At 40.7% G+C, this 15,287-nt stretch overlaps 1 protein-coding gene across 7 annotated transcripts in view; it reads right to left on the reverse strand.

Moving 5' to 3' along the window:
• Positions 1–15,287, reverse strand: part of VEPH1 (ventricular zone expressed PH domain containing 1) — a 180,597-nt gene that overhangs the window by 99,495 nt on the left and 65,815 nt on the right. For 6 of the 7 annotated variants that reach the window (XR_009555592.1, XR_009555591.1, XM_060242382.1 and 3 more), the window contains exon 6: positions 3,615–3,835. The exons of the other annotated variant lie outside the window; for it this stretch is intronic. Coding sequence is in view for 4 of the 6 variants with exons in the window: in XM_060242382.1 (XP_060098365.1) it covers positions 3,615–3,835 (221 nt within the window). In the remaining 2 variants the exon portion in view is untranslated. The remainder of the gene's footprint in view (positions 1–3,614; positions 3,836–15,287) is intronic. 7 annotated transcript variants of the gene reach the window in all.

The following is a 15,287-nucleotide window of genomic DNA, read 5'->3' on the forward strand; positions in this document are numbered from 1 at the left end:
TGCCAGGGGCAATTAGGCATTAATGCGTACCTTGCTACCTGATCCATAAGGAAAAAAGGCAGGCAGAAATGGAAGGGAAAGTTCAGACTTCCCAAATGGCTTGACTTTGCTAGAGAGGAGTCCAGACAGCTGGAAATGTGGGGTGAAAGCACTGGCGTCCCTAAAGATCAGATTTCCCCAATGTCCATTAACTCTGCTGCAAAAACAGGGCAGAATGGGGCTGGTGACAACTGGGGCATGGAAGATGTCGCTGTCTCTTTAAATCTGCAAGGGTACTGCTATGATATCATGTGACTGCAGCCTAAGAACACTTTCCTTGGAGTTGTGGTAGAAAGTGCTGTCAAGTCACAGCTGACTTATGGTGTCCCTGTGTGGTTTTCAAGACAAGAGATGTTCAAAAGCAGTTTGCCATTGCCTAACTCCATGTCATTGGAGAGCTCCCATCCAAATACTAACCAGCAATGCTTTTTTTGTAGAAAAAGCCCAGCAGGAACTTGTTTGCATATTAGGCCACACCCCCAGATGTCATCAATGTTTCACAAAGATTTTTTGGCAAAAAAGCACAGCAGGGACTTATTTGCATATTAGGCCACACCTTCCAAGCCTGCCAGAACTGCATTTCTGTGCGTTCCTGCTAAAAAAAAAGTCCTGCTAGGTTTCTAAAGATCAGGCTAGTCTGGGCTATCAGGGAGTAAATCCCATTTAATAAAATGAAATTTGCTTCTGAGTAGACCTGTTCAGGCTCCCCAACCTTCTTCTATTTAAATCACTGGAACTTAAAACTTCTTAATTTTAATATGATTTTGCCTATTGTTTTACTGCTGCCCGCATCCATTTTATTATATATATTTGTGCATTCATACTTTAAATGGTTATCTGCACTCAGCAAGCAATGTTGCAGTTTTTAGAAGTTCAATAATTTGTAGCCATTTAAAGAACAGGACATATGAAATTATTTAAAACTTGCTTTGGGGACCAAGTACAGCAACGTGTTTATGAAATTAGGCTATATACCGTTAATAGCAAGGGTAGTTGAAAAACAGCTGGGCATATCATATGATTGAAAAGTAGAACATGAAATGAGATGTTTGCTGGGATTTTAAAGTATTAGATGCAAGACAGAAAGACTGGAGGTTGTTGTTTTAGTTATAGATGTTTCAATAGGCTTTTCTGAGACATTTGTAATCCAAATATTTAGGTCAAGCTAATACGTGTTTGAGGAAAACACATCTTGGGAGGAAAAAACCTGCTGTGTGAAAAAACAATGTAGTATCTTGATGTAATGCCAGGATGGCTACAGATATTCTTGTTACCTTCAGCTCCTTGCAGCCTGAAGCAATCAACCCTTTTTGAAATACTGACATTATAGGTGCTCACTAATTTAAGGCTCTTTTTTTCATAATTGGTTAGAAATTCCCTTAACTTTGAAATAAGTCTACACAATACAAAGTCAGAAGATGCTTTCTGAAGACTGTGAAAGAAAGGAAAGTTCCACTTAGGCAATGGATAGCAGGGTTTTATTTGAAACTTTACCTCTCATTGTTCAGTAGATCAAATCAAATAGATCCCAGATCAAATTATGGTATTGAACATTCCGCCCCCCCCCCCCCAGTAGTAATACAGATGATAGTACATAGATAGCCAGGTTAAACTAGAATTATGGTACCCAAATTCCAAACGTATGTTCCATTTTATAGAATGAACCTTGCTTCAAAGGGTACATGAGAAATAAATTCCATAGAAGTCAATTTTATTTCCACTCATGCTTCTTTGTTTGGGGGTAGTTGTCTTTACTTACAACTAACTTAAGCTTTTCCAGTAGGATCTTCCAAACTTATTTATGTACCAAAATACCACCTAATAGGAGAGATAAGGTATATAAACACTCTGTATACAGATTTAATCATGCAAGTATCAAATGGTTTGGTTGTTTGAGTAAACAGCAAATATTTGTGTGTGTGTGTGTGTGTATGTTGTTACAGCGACAACTCAGTGGAACTGGAGAAATAAATATGGGGTATAGTGATTATTTCTTTCTCAGAATGTCTTTTCAAGGTTCCATTATTTCATTATTACAAAATCTGAGCAATGTCTTCAGGATACTAAACTGATTTAATTTTTTTTTAAATCTGCAAAACCATATTAGTCCACTTTCCCTTGAAACATACTAAGTTTAAAGTAGATAGATCCAGGTGGCAGCTGTGTTGGTCTGAAGCAGTTGAACAAAGCAGGAGTCAAGTTGCACCTTTAAGACCAACCACATTTTATTTAGAATGTAAGCTTTCATGTAATCTCTAAGCACACTTCATCAGACGAGGGGATCAGGTATAGTAATCAATACCTGATCCCCTCGTCTGATGAAGTGTGCTCAGAGAGCACATGAAAGCTTACATTCTAAATAAAACTTGGTTGGTCTTAAAGGTGCACTTGACTCCTGCTTTGTTTAAAGTTTAAAGTAGTATTTAATAATCTTTTTTGTTGTACTATTTCTTATTTGATGGTTACTTTGGGAAAATGGAAAATAACATGTAATGTGAAGATCAGGAAAAACACTATGACAACATGGTACTTCCTATATCTAAATCTGAGGCTTCCGTTTGAGTTTAAGGTCCAAGCCAAACATCAAACCTGGCCGTGGTCTGCCCAGCTCCTCGCCTGCCGGTTCAACGATTACACCATATTGGGACTAGTCATCCTGTAGAGTTCTTCGGGGCGGGGGCAGGGTGGGGGGTTGAAATCTTTGGCAGGCATACGTTAGATCAGGACTCAATGGCTAAGCAGGCTGCAGGAATCTGGATGCAAAGGAGATGGACTAGGGTGCAAAAAGTGGGAGCTTCAGGGACACTGAGGGATGTGTGTTGTCATGAGCACCATGATGGCACTTACAGGAAAACCTGGAAGTAATGTTGAGTAGCTCTAGGAATCATTAGAAGCCATAGAGCTACCCAATGCCACTTCCCAGTTTTCCCTGGGAGTGACATTATAGCAAACCTGACAATTTTTATTATTGTTTTCCCTGGCAGCCCTGAGTAGACCAGAATGGAGTTTGAATTCAGACTAATGCTACAATGAGATATGAGGACATGGCAGGTTTCAAAAACAGGAAAAGAAAGCAGGCAGGGGGAAAAGATCGGGAAATCTACTGGCTTTGCTGAGAAATTATTAGTGCAGACTAAGGGAATGCAGCAGACCTTAGATGCCAGTGTCATGGCACTGGTGCCATGAAAGCACCTGATTTCCAATACCAGAAGAATTCTACATGGTGTTTTTATCCTGTCTCAAATGGCTTGCAATACTTTCTGCCCACCAGCAATGAAATACAGCACACAAGCACTGCATTGACACTCTCCCATTTGTCTATCAGAGATTTGGTCATCAGGTAGAGGTTCATATCAATCAATATCATTTGTCCTTTGTCATTCATGTATGCCTTTTGGATCTCCTTAAAACTACAGCAACGATTACAGAAATCATCAGTCGTTGAACCATATGACTGTTCAGCAGTCAATGAGAAAATACTGTTTAATATGGCTGTAGATGTCTGCCATGCTCACACATTCAAAAACATGCTGTATCAAGTCATTCAAATAAAGGCACAAGAACACTGGTTTTACCTGCTGTCAGAGGTAGTGTCATTTTCCAGCTGTTGAATGAGAAGTTTAGCTATGGCAGTGAAACTGTTACTCATACGGTATATGTCTCTGCTCTGGATGCCCAAGATATTGGAGAAGGTGTCTGTGATGTGCTTAATCTCCAGCAGAAGGATATGATGGAATGAATGTTCCATGTTAGCTAGTTGATTAACCAAGTAGATCAGGCATATTCGGGCTCTCTCCTAAGTATTAAGAAGGGATGGTGTTGAAAGCAGAAGCCATTATTTTAAAATGCACATTGATTGTGATCATGTTACCAAAAGAAAGCTACAAATCACAACATTGCTACAGTATTTGTTTTATGACCACTAGGAACATAGCATTTCACTTTTAAGGGCACACTTGCAATATATATATATATATATATTGACAGGTCCAGCTAGGACATAAAAACACTAGAAATGTAGGCAAAATAATTGGTTAAATAACACCATAAACCATTTACAAAATGGGGTGCGGCTGCAATTTAGTAGCATTTCATCTGCCATGCAGTGACTGGAAGTCATCCATGTTGTACTATAATGCGTTTGTGATGTCTTTGTAGTTTGGACTTGATGAAGATGGCCAGGAGACTGGAGTAGTGGGTCACTCCTAGATCAGCAGGAACTGCCACAAGTTTGTAAGTGATATCAAGTCATAACAACTCATGACAAGGGGCTGTCAAAGCAAGTGAGAAGCAGAGGTGGTTTGCCATGGCTCTCCTTTGCAGAGTGGTGGTCTCTCATCCAAGTACCAACCCTATTAAGTGTCCAAGATCTGAGGAGACTGGGCTGTCTGCACTATGGCACCTTCCCTCCTGCCTGCCACAAATACCACTTCATAAAGTAAAAATGGGGCAACCTGACTATGCATGTTTGCTCACAAGTATATCCCACTGAATACTGCATGGTTTATTCCTAAGCAGAGTATACAACATTACAGTCTAAATGTCCTTGGTCTGCTGTAGGGATGAATAAACATATACATTTTGGAGACCTTAGTGTTTAAGGAGCCATGCTTCATCTTTTCCAGAGGCTGCAATCCTAAGAGCACTTTCCTGGGAGCAAGCCTCACAGAATTCAATGGGACTAACTTCTGATTAGATACGCTTAGCACTGCCCCCTATGTTCTGTCTACATTCAAATTTAGGGGGGATTTGTCAGTGCTAATATGATGTTTGCTAAAGTTTTTAATTTAAATGCATTCTTTTATGTGGCATCTACTTCACCAAGGTGTGAACAGGCTGCAGTTATCCTCTGTTGTTTCATTCTGCCTTTCTATAGAAAACAAAGGCACATTAATTGTTGGAAATAAGCAGGCCTGAACAGGGTCCTTCTTCTCTATCACTGGCAGTGATCATTATTTCATTCTCTCTGTAGAAATATACTCCTTTATTTTGTCAAACCTAGTTCAATTTATCATTGTTTTTGGCATTTGGCAAACTTTATTTCAAAGGCAGGGTTGCCAGCCTCCAGGTGGGACCTGGAGATCTCCTGCTTTTACACCTGATCTCCAGCTGGCAGAGATCAGTTCCCCTGGGGAAAATGGCTGCTTTGAGGGTTGACTCTATGGCATTGTACCTTGCTGAGGCCCCTCCCCGCCCCAAATCCCACCCTCTCCCAGATTCACCCCCAAAGTCTCCAGGTATTTTCCAACACAGACCTGGCTACTCTACAAGGTCATAATTAAAGATCTTTTTTTTAATTTGGCAGCATGATCAGATTATTTGTTTTAATTTGCAGTTAGAACTAATGAGTGATTGTTGGAATTTCTCCTTCATCAACAAATTTGTGTAGTTGAATGCAAAGGGGGGGAGTACAAGGCTGAGGTTATATAAATAATTATCATTGGTAATTGCCACTAAAATATTGTGTGGGAGAGCCAACCCTGTCTTATTTCTAATTACATATTATTTGTCACTGCGAAACTGATGAAGAAAATTAAATATGTTGGTGTATAAGATTAATGTTTACATTATGATACAATTAATTATGACATAGTATAGAACAGAATATGTTAAAATACTATTACAGATCACAAGGATAGGTGAGGAGCACTTTGAACCACTCAACGATACCAAAGAAAATTGGTAATTACTACAACAAAAAAACCTCGTAAGGGGACCACTACCCAGGGCACAAATGAAAGAAAGGCAGCACATGAATGTTTTTGTAAAGACATTTAACATGTTCCTCTTGAATATTTAAATTGAACTGAGGCACTCATTAATTTTTCAGTTAACATCTGTTGGGATCATTCTGTTGCTTGTCATCTATAGATGGACTTAGCAGCAGTACAACTTTGCTTCAAGCACAGAATATTTATTGATCTATAGTGTTTATTTGCCTTCTCTAAGCAGGATTCCTATGTTAAATCCATGTATAGTTAAGAAGTTTTGCCCCAAAGGGCCATTCAGGGAGCCTGTTTTTTTGGGGGAGGATCAGGTTTTGGAACAGGTAAGGAACAGAAATATAATTTTTTCACCTTCATTCAACCTATAAATATGGTGAAATACCTTATTGCCGCCCTGAGCCCGTTAGGGGAGGGCGGGATATAAATTTGATAAAATAAATAAAATAAATTATTGTGGACAAAGTACACTGTGCTGGTACAGCTATGTGGTGTATTGGCTTTGAGTGCTGAACTAGGCCTGGGGAGACCCAGTTCCAAATCCCCCTTAGCATGAAACTCAGTGGATGACCTTGGGCAAGTCAGGGGGTTGTTGTGCTGATAAATAACAGATGAGGAGAGAACCTTATATGTCACCATGAGCTCTTGGAGGACAGGTCTGATAAAATGTAATATGCAGAGAAACTGGATTCTAGTTGAATGGGTAAAAGATGTGGAATTGCTGGTATTCAGTCCCTGGAAATGACACAGTATAGTGATTCTAAATTAAGTGCAGGAAGGAGAATCCTTGCATCTTAGAAGGCAGCTACGGTATTTGGGAAGTCATCATTGTATACTCCCTCCTCTCATGTTTACTTAAGGCTAGGCAGATGAAGACATAAACAAGGGCTTAATTGGAAGAATTCTGTTTCCCAAAGAAAAGTTTGCTGGAGATACAAATGGGAAAATAAGGTTTTCTTTTTATCAGACTTTTCCAACTTTTGATTCATCTGGTAGGAATCCAAGTGCAGAAATTTTGCTACTCATCTAGAATACTGTCAAGGAATCATAAACTGTGCTGTTATAGGATATGCAGCAAAAGTGCGGAAAGAGAAGGATGCCAAGCTTAAACCCCAAGCCCTTCTAGCACCCCCCATCCCTTCACTTAAAAGAAATGATTATCCTTGGCATAATTAAGATCAAAAGTTTCTGGTGAAAGTGGGTTTTTTAAAAAACATTTTCACCATTGTTATTATAGGCTTGGGGGTTGTATGTTTATGTTACTTATGGGTAATAGCTTTACATTTTTATGATATTACAATTATATTTGTTGACAGGGGGACAATGTTAACATTAAGAGTTGCAACAGCTTAAAACGTTTTATTTTGCATCATCAAAGAGTGTAAGGAAACAGCAGAGGAAAATATGGAGTGATTCTAGATATATCTTGGCAAAGGGTTCACTCGTATCAAGGTAAATAATCAGCACATTATAAAGGGCTTCTGATTTTTTTTTTCCTTTGGAGAAGTTATTTAACAGACACAGCATTGTTTTAAGATTTCTGCAAGAGATTCCTACAAAAGTCAGTCAGAACTTAGCCTAGGAGCAAAAACCAAGCCAAAACAGGCACAAAGGGTCTTTTTTCCTTTTTGCCAGATTGCTTGCCTTTTTGAAAAGGTCACCCCAAGGCCAGCTGTACTGCATAAGCACTGAAACCAAGTAGCAGGCAGTCTCACAGCTGTGCCCAATATCCATTGCAAAGAATTCTGGGGAGCTCTTCTTAGATTGCCCAACCCAACGTCATAGAACAGAAAAGCATATTGGGCCAGCCCAAGGTCAAGTTATGGCTTGCAGGGCAAAAAAAATATTTTTCATTCAGTAAAAAAAAGGCAAAGGTAGTCATTACTGACCCATAGGGTGACATCACATCACAATGTTTTCTTGGCAGACTTTTTGTTATGGAGTGGTTTGCCATTGCCTTCCCCAGTCATTTACACTTTACCCCCAGCAAACTGGGTACTCATTTTACCAACCTTGGAAGAATGGAAGGCTGAGTCAACCTTGAACTGGCTACCTGAACCCAGCTTCCGCCGGGATCGAATTCAGGCCGTGAGCAGAGCTTAAGACTGCAGTACTGCAGTTTATCACTTTGTTTCATTCAGTACAAATACCTAATTTACTATACACTATGTTCTGGGTAAGTTTTTACTTTAACAGCTTGTGCAGCAATCTTTTAAGCCAATGGTATGCAACTCAATGGGTTGTGGAGAGCTCCAGTCACAATTACCATCAACTAGGGTTGCCAACTCTGGCCTGGAAAATTCCTGGAGATTTCAGGGCAGTGCCTATGAAGAGGGGGATTTGGGGAGTGATTTCATCAAGAATCTATGGTATACCATAGAATCTGCCCTTCGACCCTGCCATTTCCTCCAGGGGAATTGTTCACTGTAGTCTGGAGATCAGCTGTAATTCTGGGAGATCTCACCTGGAAGTTGGCAACCCTGCCATCAACATTTACTTCTATCCCTGGCAAAAAGCCTACAAGTCAGGGAGGCTTGCAGCTTTTCTGTGCCTCCAGCAGTGGCTGTTGCAAGGTGGGAATGAACAATCAACCACAGGCCCCACCAAGCAAGGCCCTTGCCCACTTTCCTGAAACACAGGCTGGGTGCCACATTGAGCAGTGGAGCTCAGAACAGCCACATGGCTCCAGGGCCACTGAGTAGATATTATTGTATTAATATATTTTTATTAAGCCACATTTCTGAATCATTATTCAACTATCATTACTATTTGATTGCCTCAGTGGTAAACACACAGAGCACTGAAGGTCCAGAATTTCTTTTCTAAATAGGAGGGAGGTGGGCAAACATGAAAGGAAAGGAAATGATAGCAAAGGGCACATACAAGCTGGGTAGGGATTCTCAAGGATCAAACTCTGCAGAAAAGCCAAGGCTATAACAGCCTAAGAAAAGGGGCTGTGAAATTATATGGGAATTATAAGAATCAGTTAGAGCCTTGTTTAATGGTAGGGTTGCCAATCCCCTGTTGGGGGCAGGGGATCCCCCAGTTTGGAGGCCCTTCGCCTGCTTCAGGGTTATCAGAGAACCAAGGGGGGGGGGGAGGAAATGTCTTCTGGGCGCTCTGTTATACCCTATGGAGACTGATTCCCATAGGGTATAATGGATAATTGAACCATGGGTAACTGGGGCCCTAGAGGAGCTGTTTTTTGAGGTAGAGATACCAAATTTTTAGCATAGCATCCAGTGCCTCTCCTCAAAACACCCCCAAGTATCAAAAAGCCTGGGCCAGGGGTCCAATTCTATGAGCCCCAAAAGAAGGTGCTTCTATTCATTATTTCCAAATGGGAGGAAGGTGTGTGGTCCCTTTAAATGTGATTGGCAGAAGTCTCTTTGGAGTTCAATCATGTTTGTCACACCCCTGCTCCTGGCTCCACCCTCAAAGTCCCCAGATTTTTTTTTTTAAAGTTGGATCTGGCAACCCTATTTATCAGTCTATTTTCAGGTCTTCACTAATAATAGGGCTCATTCCCAGAATCTGTTTTTAGTGTCTGAAGATCAGCTCTTGGATTATGTGAAGAAATAATAAAGAAAAGTGAACGTGCAGCGTGCTTTGCAAGCAGAAGGTCCTGGATTCAGTCCCTGGTACCTTCATTTAGAAGAATTAGGTGATATGAAAGATCTAGAGTTGCCAAGTCTAATTCAAGAAATATCTGGGGACTTTGGAGGTGGAGCTGGGAGACAATGGGGGTGGAGCCAGGAGCCAGGATGTGACAAGCACAACTGAACTCCAAAGGGAGTTCTAGCCATCATATTTAAAGGGACACCTTTTAAATGCCTTCCTTCCATATGAAATAATGAAGGATAGGGCTCATAGAATTGGACTATTTTTGGGCTCATAGAATTAAATATGATGGCCAGAAACTCCCTTTGGAGTTCAATTGTGCTTGTCACATCCTTGCTCCTGGCTCCACCCCCAATGTCTCCTGGCTCCACCTCCAAAGTCCCCAGATATTTCTTGAATTATCTGGAGTTGGGAGTAAGCAGTGAAGTGGCCAATTTTGCAGATGACACTAAATTGTTTGGGATGGTGAAAACCAGAGAGGATTGTGAGGCACTCCAAAGGGATCTGTTGAGGCTGGGTGAGTGGGCGTCAACGTGGCAGATGAGGTGCAATGTGGCCAAGTGCAAAGTAATGCACACTGGGGCCAAGAATCCCAGCTACAAATACAAGTTGATGGGGTGTGAACTGGCAGAGACTGACTAAGAGAGAGATCTTGGGGTCATGGTAGATAACTCACTGAAAATGTCAAGACAGTGTGTGATTGCAATTAAAAAGGCCAACGCCATGCTGGGAATTATCAGGAAGGGAATTGAAAACAAATCAGCCAATATCATAATGCCACTGTATAAATCGATGGTGCAGTCTCATTTGGAATACTGTGTACAATTCTGGTCACCGCACCTCAAAAAGGATATTATAGCATTGGAAAAAGTGCAGAAAAGGGCAACTAGAATGATTAAAGGTTTGGAACACTTTCCCTATGAAGAAAGGTTAAAACGCTTGGGGCTCTTTAGCTTGGAGAAACGTCGACTGCACGGTGACATGATAGAGGTTTACAAGATTATGCATAGGATGGAGAAAGCAGAGAAAGAAGTCCTTTTCTCTCCTTCTCACAATACAAGAACTTGTGGGCATTCAATGAAATTGCTGAGCAGTCAGGTTAAAATGGATAAAAGGAAGTACTTCTTCATCCAAAGGGTGATTAACATGTGGAATTCACCACCACAGGAGGTGGTGGCGGCTACAAGCATAGCCAGCTTTAAGAGGGTATTGGATAAAAATATGGAGCAGAGGTCCATCAGTGGCTATTAGCCACAGTATATATGTGTGTGTGTGTGTGGGTGTACTGTGGCCACTGTGTGACACAGAGTGTTGGACTGGATGGGCCATAGGCCTGATCCAACATGGCTTCTCTTATGTTTTTATGTTCTTATGACCCCCTGGTCCAATCCTTCTGAAAATTAGGAGGTATTTTGGGGAGAGGCACTGGATGCTACACTGAAAATGTGGTGCCTCTACCTCAAAAAACAGCCCCCCCAAGCCCCAGATACCTGCAGATCAATTCTCCGTCATTTTCTATGGTAATAAGTCTCCACAGGGAATAATGGAATGCCCAACAGACATTTCCCTCCCCTCCCCCTGCTTTCTGATGACCCTGAAATGGGGGGAGGGCTTCCAAACCAGGGGATCCCCTGCCCCCACCTGGGGATTGGCAATCCTAGAAAGACCTCTGCTTGAGACCTTGGAGACCTGATGTCGGACACAGTAAACTATACTGATCTTGATGGGCTAATAGTCTTACTCAGCTTCATGTGTTCATGTGAGTCAGTGGGCCTGGATGTTTGGATGAGCAACTAAATACAGTTATTTTAATTGAACTGTGACTTTGCATGATGCTTGAACCAAGCCTTAATGTTTACATATTTATAGTAGTCCTTAGTTTTAACATGTAGGATGATGTATGAATAAGAGTTCAGGACTGATTTTATGTCTTTGCAGAATGGCATGGATTTTCCAGACAGGATGATTCACTTTGCTGGCTGTAAAGATAATGGAAAGGTAAATGGAGTGTATATATAATAAAACTCTTCACTGCATGCATTTTGGAACTTGTCACCACAATAATGAAAATGAGGCCATTACCTCTTGTGTTCTCATGCTGTGTTTATAAGCAAAATAGCAAAGCTTGCATTAGCCTATTATTTTCTAATAGATACCCTGCTTATTTCTTTTCTTTGAAACAGTTTTAATAGTGCCAGCTGTGTTTCTGTGTATTTCATCTTCAAGTTCATTTTTTTCTGAGTATTCAATTACATTTTTTTAAAAAGGCACACATTGCTGGAATTCCTTCAGAATAAAAATGGTTCTGATTTATTTCCATTTAAAAGAAGGATAAATCTATACTGTTTGAAGTTATTAAAAGCAACAGAATTTTAAATGAAAGATATGAAGAAATACTGACACTATCTATCTTGAAATCCAGGAAGAAAAACAACAGAACATGAAATTTAAATTTGAAACCTGGAAGGTAAAAAAAGAGCAATTGGAATGTCATCTTCTGAAGGATCATAATGTTTCCCACAGCTGTGTCTGAAAATTATAGAAGGAATATCACTGGACAGTTGTTTTCTGACCTTGACCACAGGGTCTAGTGTCAGAGGCTGAAACTTAAAATGTGGGTCAGTTTCTGTTGCTGGTCAATTATTCAATTTAAATTGAGGAAAAGGCCTGGGATGCTTTTGTGCCTACAGGTTTCACTCACAGATACACTGCTATGGAGATTTTACAGCCTCAGCCATTCAAACGCTCAACTCTCAACCATGTGAATTTAAGTCACAACAATGGGCATGTAAAATGAAAATATTGTGAGAATACATATAGTTTTCGTTCTCAGGAGCTCATATTTTGCTTGTGATAATAAAAATGGGCTGGCTTGAAATAGAATATAAAGAACAGTCGCAGTTTATTCATGACTCAAAAGTAATTTAATGAAAAACACTGTGGATTTGGCAAGGGCCACAATGATTTTTTGATATGGCTTCACATATCCAAAAGTGCTAGAAGAATAATATTCACTCCAAATTCTACCTCAATCCCTTTTCACATGGCCTTGTTATCCATTTTTCACAGATATATAAATTCTTTCACAGTGCTACCCTATAATGCTAAACTTCAGTTGCTAGCACTCTTGGGGGGAATATATTTCCAATGTTGACTTCATTTACATACATAATATTAATACAGAGCTAAAACAAACTGGGGGCAGGAACCTTCCCAGACCGTCCCAGGGATTTGTTCCAGGATGGTGGTTCAGTCAGCTGCCTCAGAGGCCTGTACTTTTAAAGAGCCCCAGGGCAGCTTTAGAGGAGGAAGGTCTTGGCTTCAGCCACTGACTCTCTCTAGGGAAAGGAATCCCTGTGAGAGGACTGGTGCCACCGGAGGAAATGTACATCCTGTCAGGTCACCTTTCAGATCAGTTGGGAAGGGGCTGATGAGAACAGTGCCTGGCTACCCTCCCCAGGCAGCAAGTAAGGAAGAGAAGGAAGAACAAGGAGCTGGAAAGCCCCTTTCCTCCTGATTCTGAGGCTGTTGAGGGTTGTTCATGGGTGATGACAAGAGGAAGATCAATAAACAGAGGGAGCTCCAATCACCCTTACACACAAACATCACCGCAGTATTTAAAAAGCAACTAAAATAGTGACTCTGTTTCAGATGACCAAAACCTTAAAACATGACCATTTTAAATAAAGTCCAACAACAAACTACATTTGCCATATTACCACTAGTATTTTCGACCCAATGGTTATTTGGATTAAGGATGAGAAGGACTTCTTGTTTTGTAAAGTAGAGAGTGGCAGATGCTGAAATGGAGCTGGCAAGTTCACCATTGCTGTACTTCTCTTGTCACTTCCATAAATATTTTTAAGAACGATCCAGTGAAAGGTTTTTCCAGTTGTCACTGAAACTGGACCTAGTCATGAAAAAACACCACTACCAACCTATGTCATCCCTTCAAATAAATAGTGTTCCTGATGGCACAGCCAGCTGTAACCAAACACTCTGCTAAGTCAGCATGTCAGAATAACTTAAGATAAATGAGAAAGGCAACAGGATGTAATGCCAGTTGCTAAACACTTAAGCAGATACATTAGGAGGAAATATCACAGGTATGTGGTCTAGACACAGGCTATGATGAGCTTAGTAACTGTGGCAGGGCAAAAATGACTCCCATTGCTGTATGACACTTGCCTCCTGCATTTGACATTACCAGTACTTGGACATACTAATTCTATCACTAATACCATTATGTGGTCCTCTTAACTCTTCCTCTCCACCAGATGTTTGTGAGAGCACACAGATATGAATTTGTGCGTTAGTATCTGGCTCCAAACTTTTATGATTCATGTGGACATATACCTGCCTGTCAAAGTCATATGTGTGTGTGTGTAGACACACACACATATATACTTGTGTACAGAAATATTATTTCCTCAGGTAGTGACTTGAAACAGCAAATTAACAGATTTCCTTTCATAACATTTCAGTACAATCAAATTATGAATGGATATTAATCTTGCTTCATAGAATGGAAGTAACATCCATAAGACACAAATATGTAATTTGAAGCCATTTAGGGCATTAATTACCCAAAACAGGAAGGCAGGTTACATTTTAAAATAAACATATGTGTCAGAAGAATGGATGCACTTGCCAAATATGTAAATATTTCTATCTTAACTTTCCTTATGCTCTAAAGCAGCATATTTGCACTGGGAGAAAATTTGAGGCCTGGGATATACATTCAGCAGAATGAAGCAGTAGAATTCTGAGAGGGCTGTACCAATGAGATGTTAGATATGGACTGTTCCACTGCAAGTTACTGGGAGCTGGTCATATTATTAATGCTCACCCATGTAAAATATCCCTGGTTTTTTACAAATCTTAACCTAGTCCTTTGCAGAGCCAGTTTGGTATAGTGGTTAAGTTGCAGACTCTTATCTGGGAGAACCGGTTTGATTCCCCACTTCTCCACTGACAGCTGCTGTAATAGCCTTGGGTTAGCCATAGCTCTCGCAGGAGCCCTCTCAGCCCCACCCATCTCACAGGGTGTCTGTTGTGGGGGGAGAAGATATAGATTGTAAGCCACCGTAAGTCGTTAATTCAGAGAGAAGGCGGGGTATAAATCTGCAGTCTTCTTCTTCTTCTTTGCATCCTCATCTAGAAGTAGTCCTTTGCATCCTAGGATAGTTTTCTACTTACAGGACATTATTAATGTAGGGGAAACTGTAACCCTTTGGCCTTCAGTCTGAAGTCCACTCTAACACCTCAGCACTTTGCTACCTTACTCTTATGCCAGTGCTGACCAGACAATAGATCTGATGGTAGCAATATATTAAAGTCTTTTCTAACTTGGCTGGCAAAAGTATCATTGTTTTCACCATCCTGAACAACAAAAGATAACTCAGTAAAATCTAGGTGGTGGCCTTCTCCAGGACACACTCTTCCCTACCTGTTGTGATTCATGCACACACACATGCTTCCAGACTCACTGCATCAACCCTACTTGCAAGGAGTATGAAAGTGTAAGGCCCTGTAGGCCAAAAATATACCACTTAAGTATGTTTTTCTGAGGCCTCTCTCCACACATAATAAATAGGGTTGCCAGGTCCCCTCACCATTGCGGGACAATGGTGGGTGGGACATTGTGCACGATGTCCCTGATGTGATGATGTCACTTCCAGATGATGTCATCGAATTGGCAATGTCACACGTTATGCTTTAGTTTTGGGCCCAAACCACTATGCATTTTATCTTCAAAACCGTAGAATTTGCCCAAAATTTCCCCATTCTGCACAGAGGCTCTGACTGCAGTCACAGTAATGTTTCCTTGTCAAGTTAGAATCTTTGCTCTGGCTTAAAAGAGGAAGGCTGAGAGTTCCATGAGCCATATTTGGAAACAGCACA

The sequence above is a fragment of the Heteronotia binoei genome, chromosome 6 (assembly GCF_032191835.1).
Source record: "Heteronotia binoei isolate CCM8104 ecotype False Entrance Well chromosome 6, APGP_CSIRO_Hbin_v1, whole genome shotgun sequence".
Taxonomy (NCBI): Eukaryota; Metazoa; Chordata; class Lepidosauria; order Squamata; family Gekkonidae; genus Heteronotia; species Heteronotia binoei.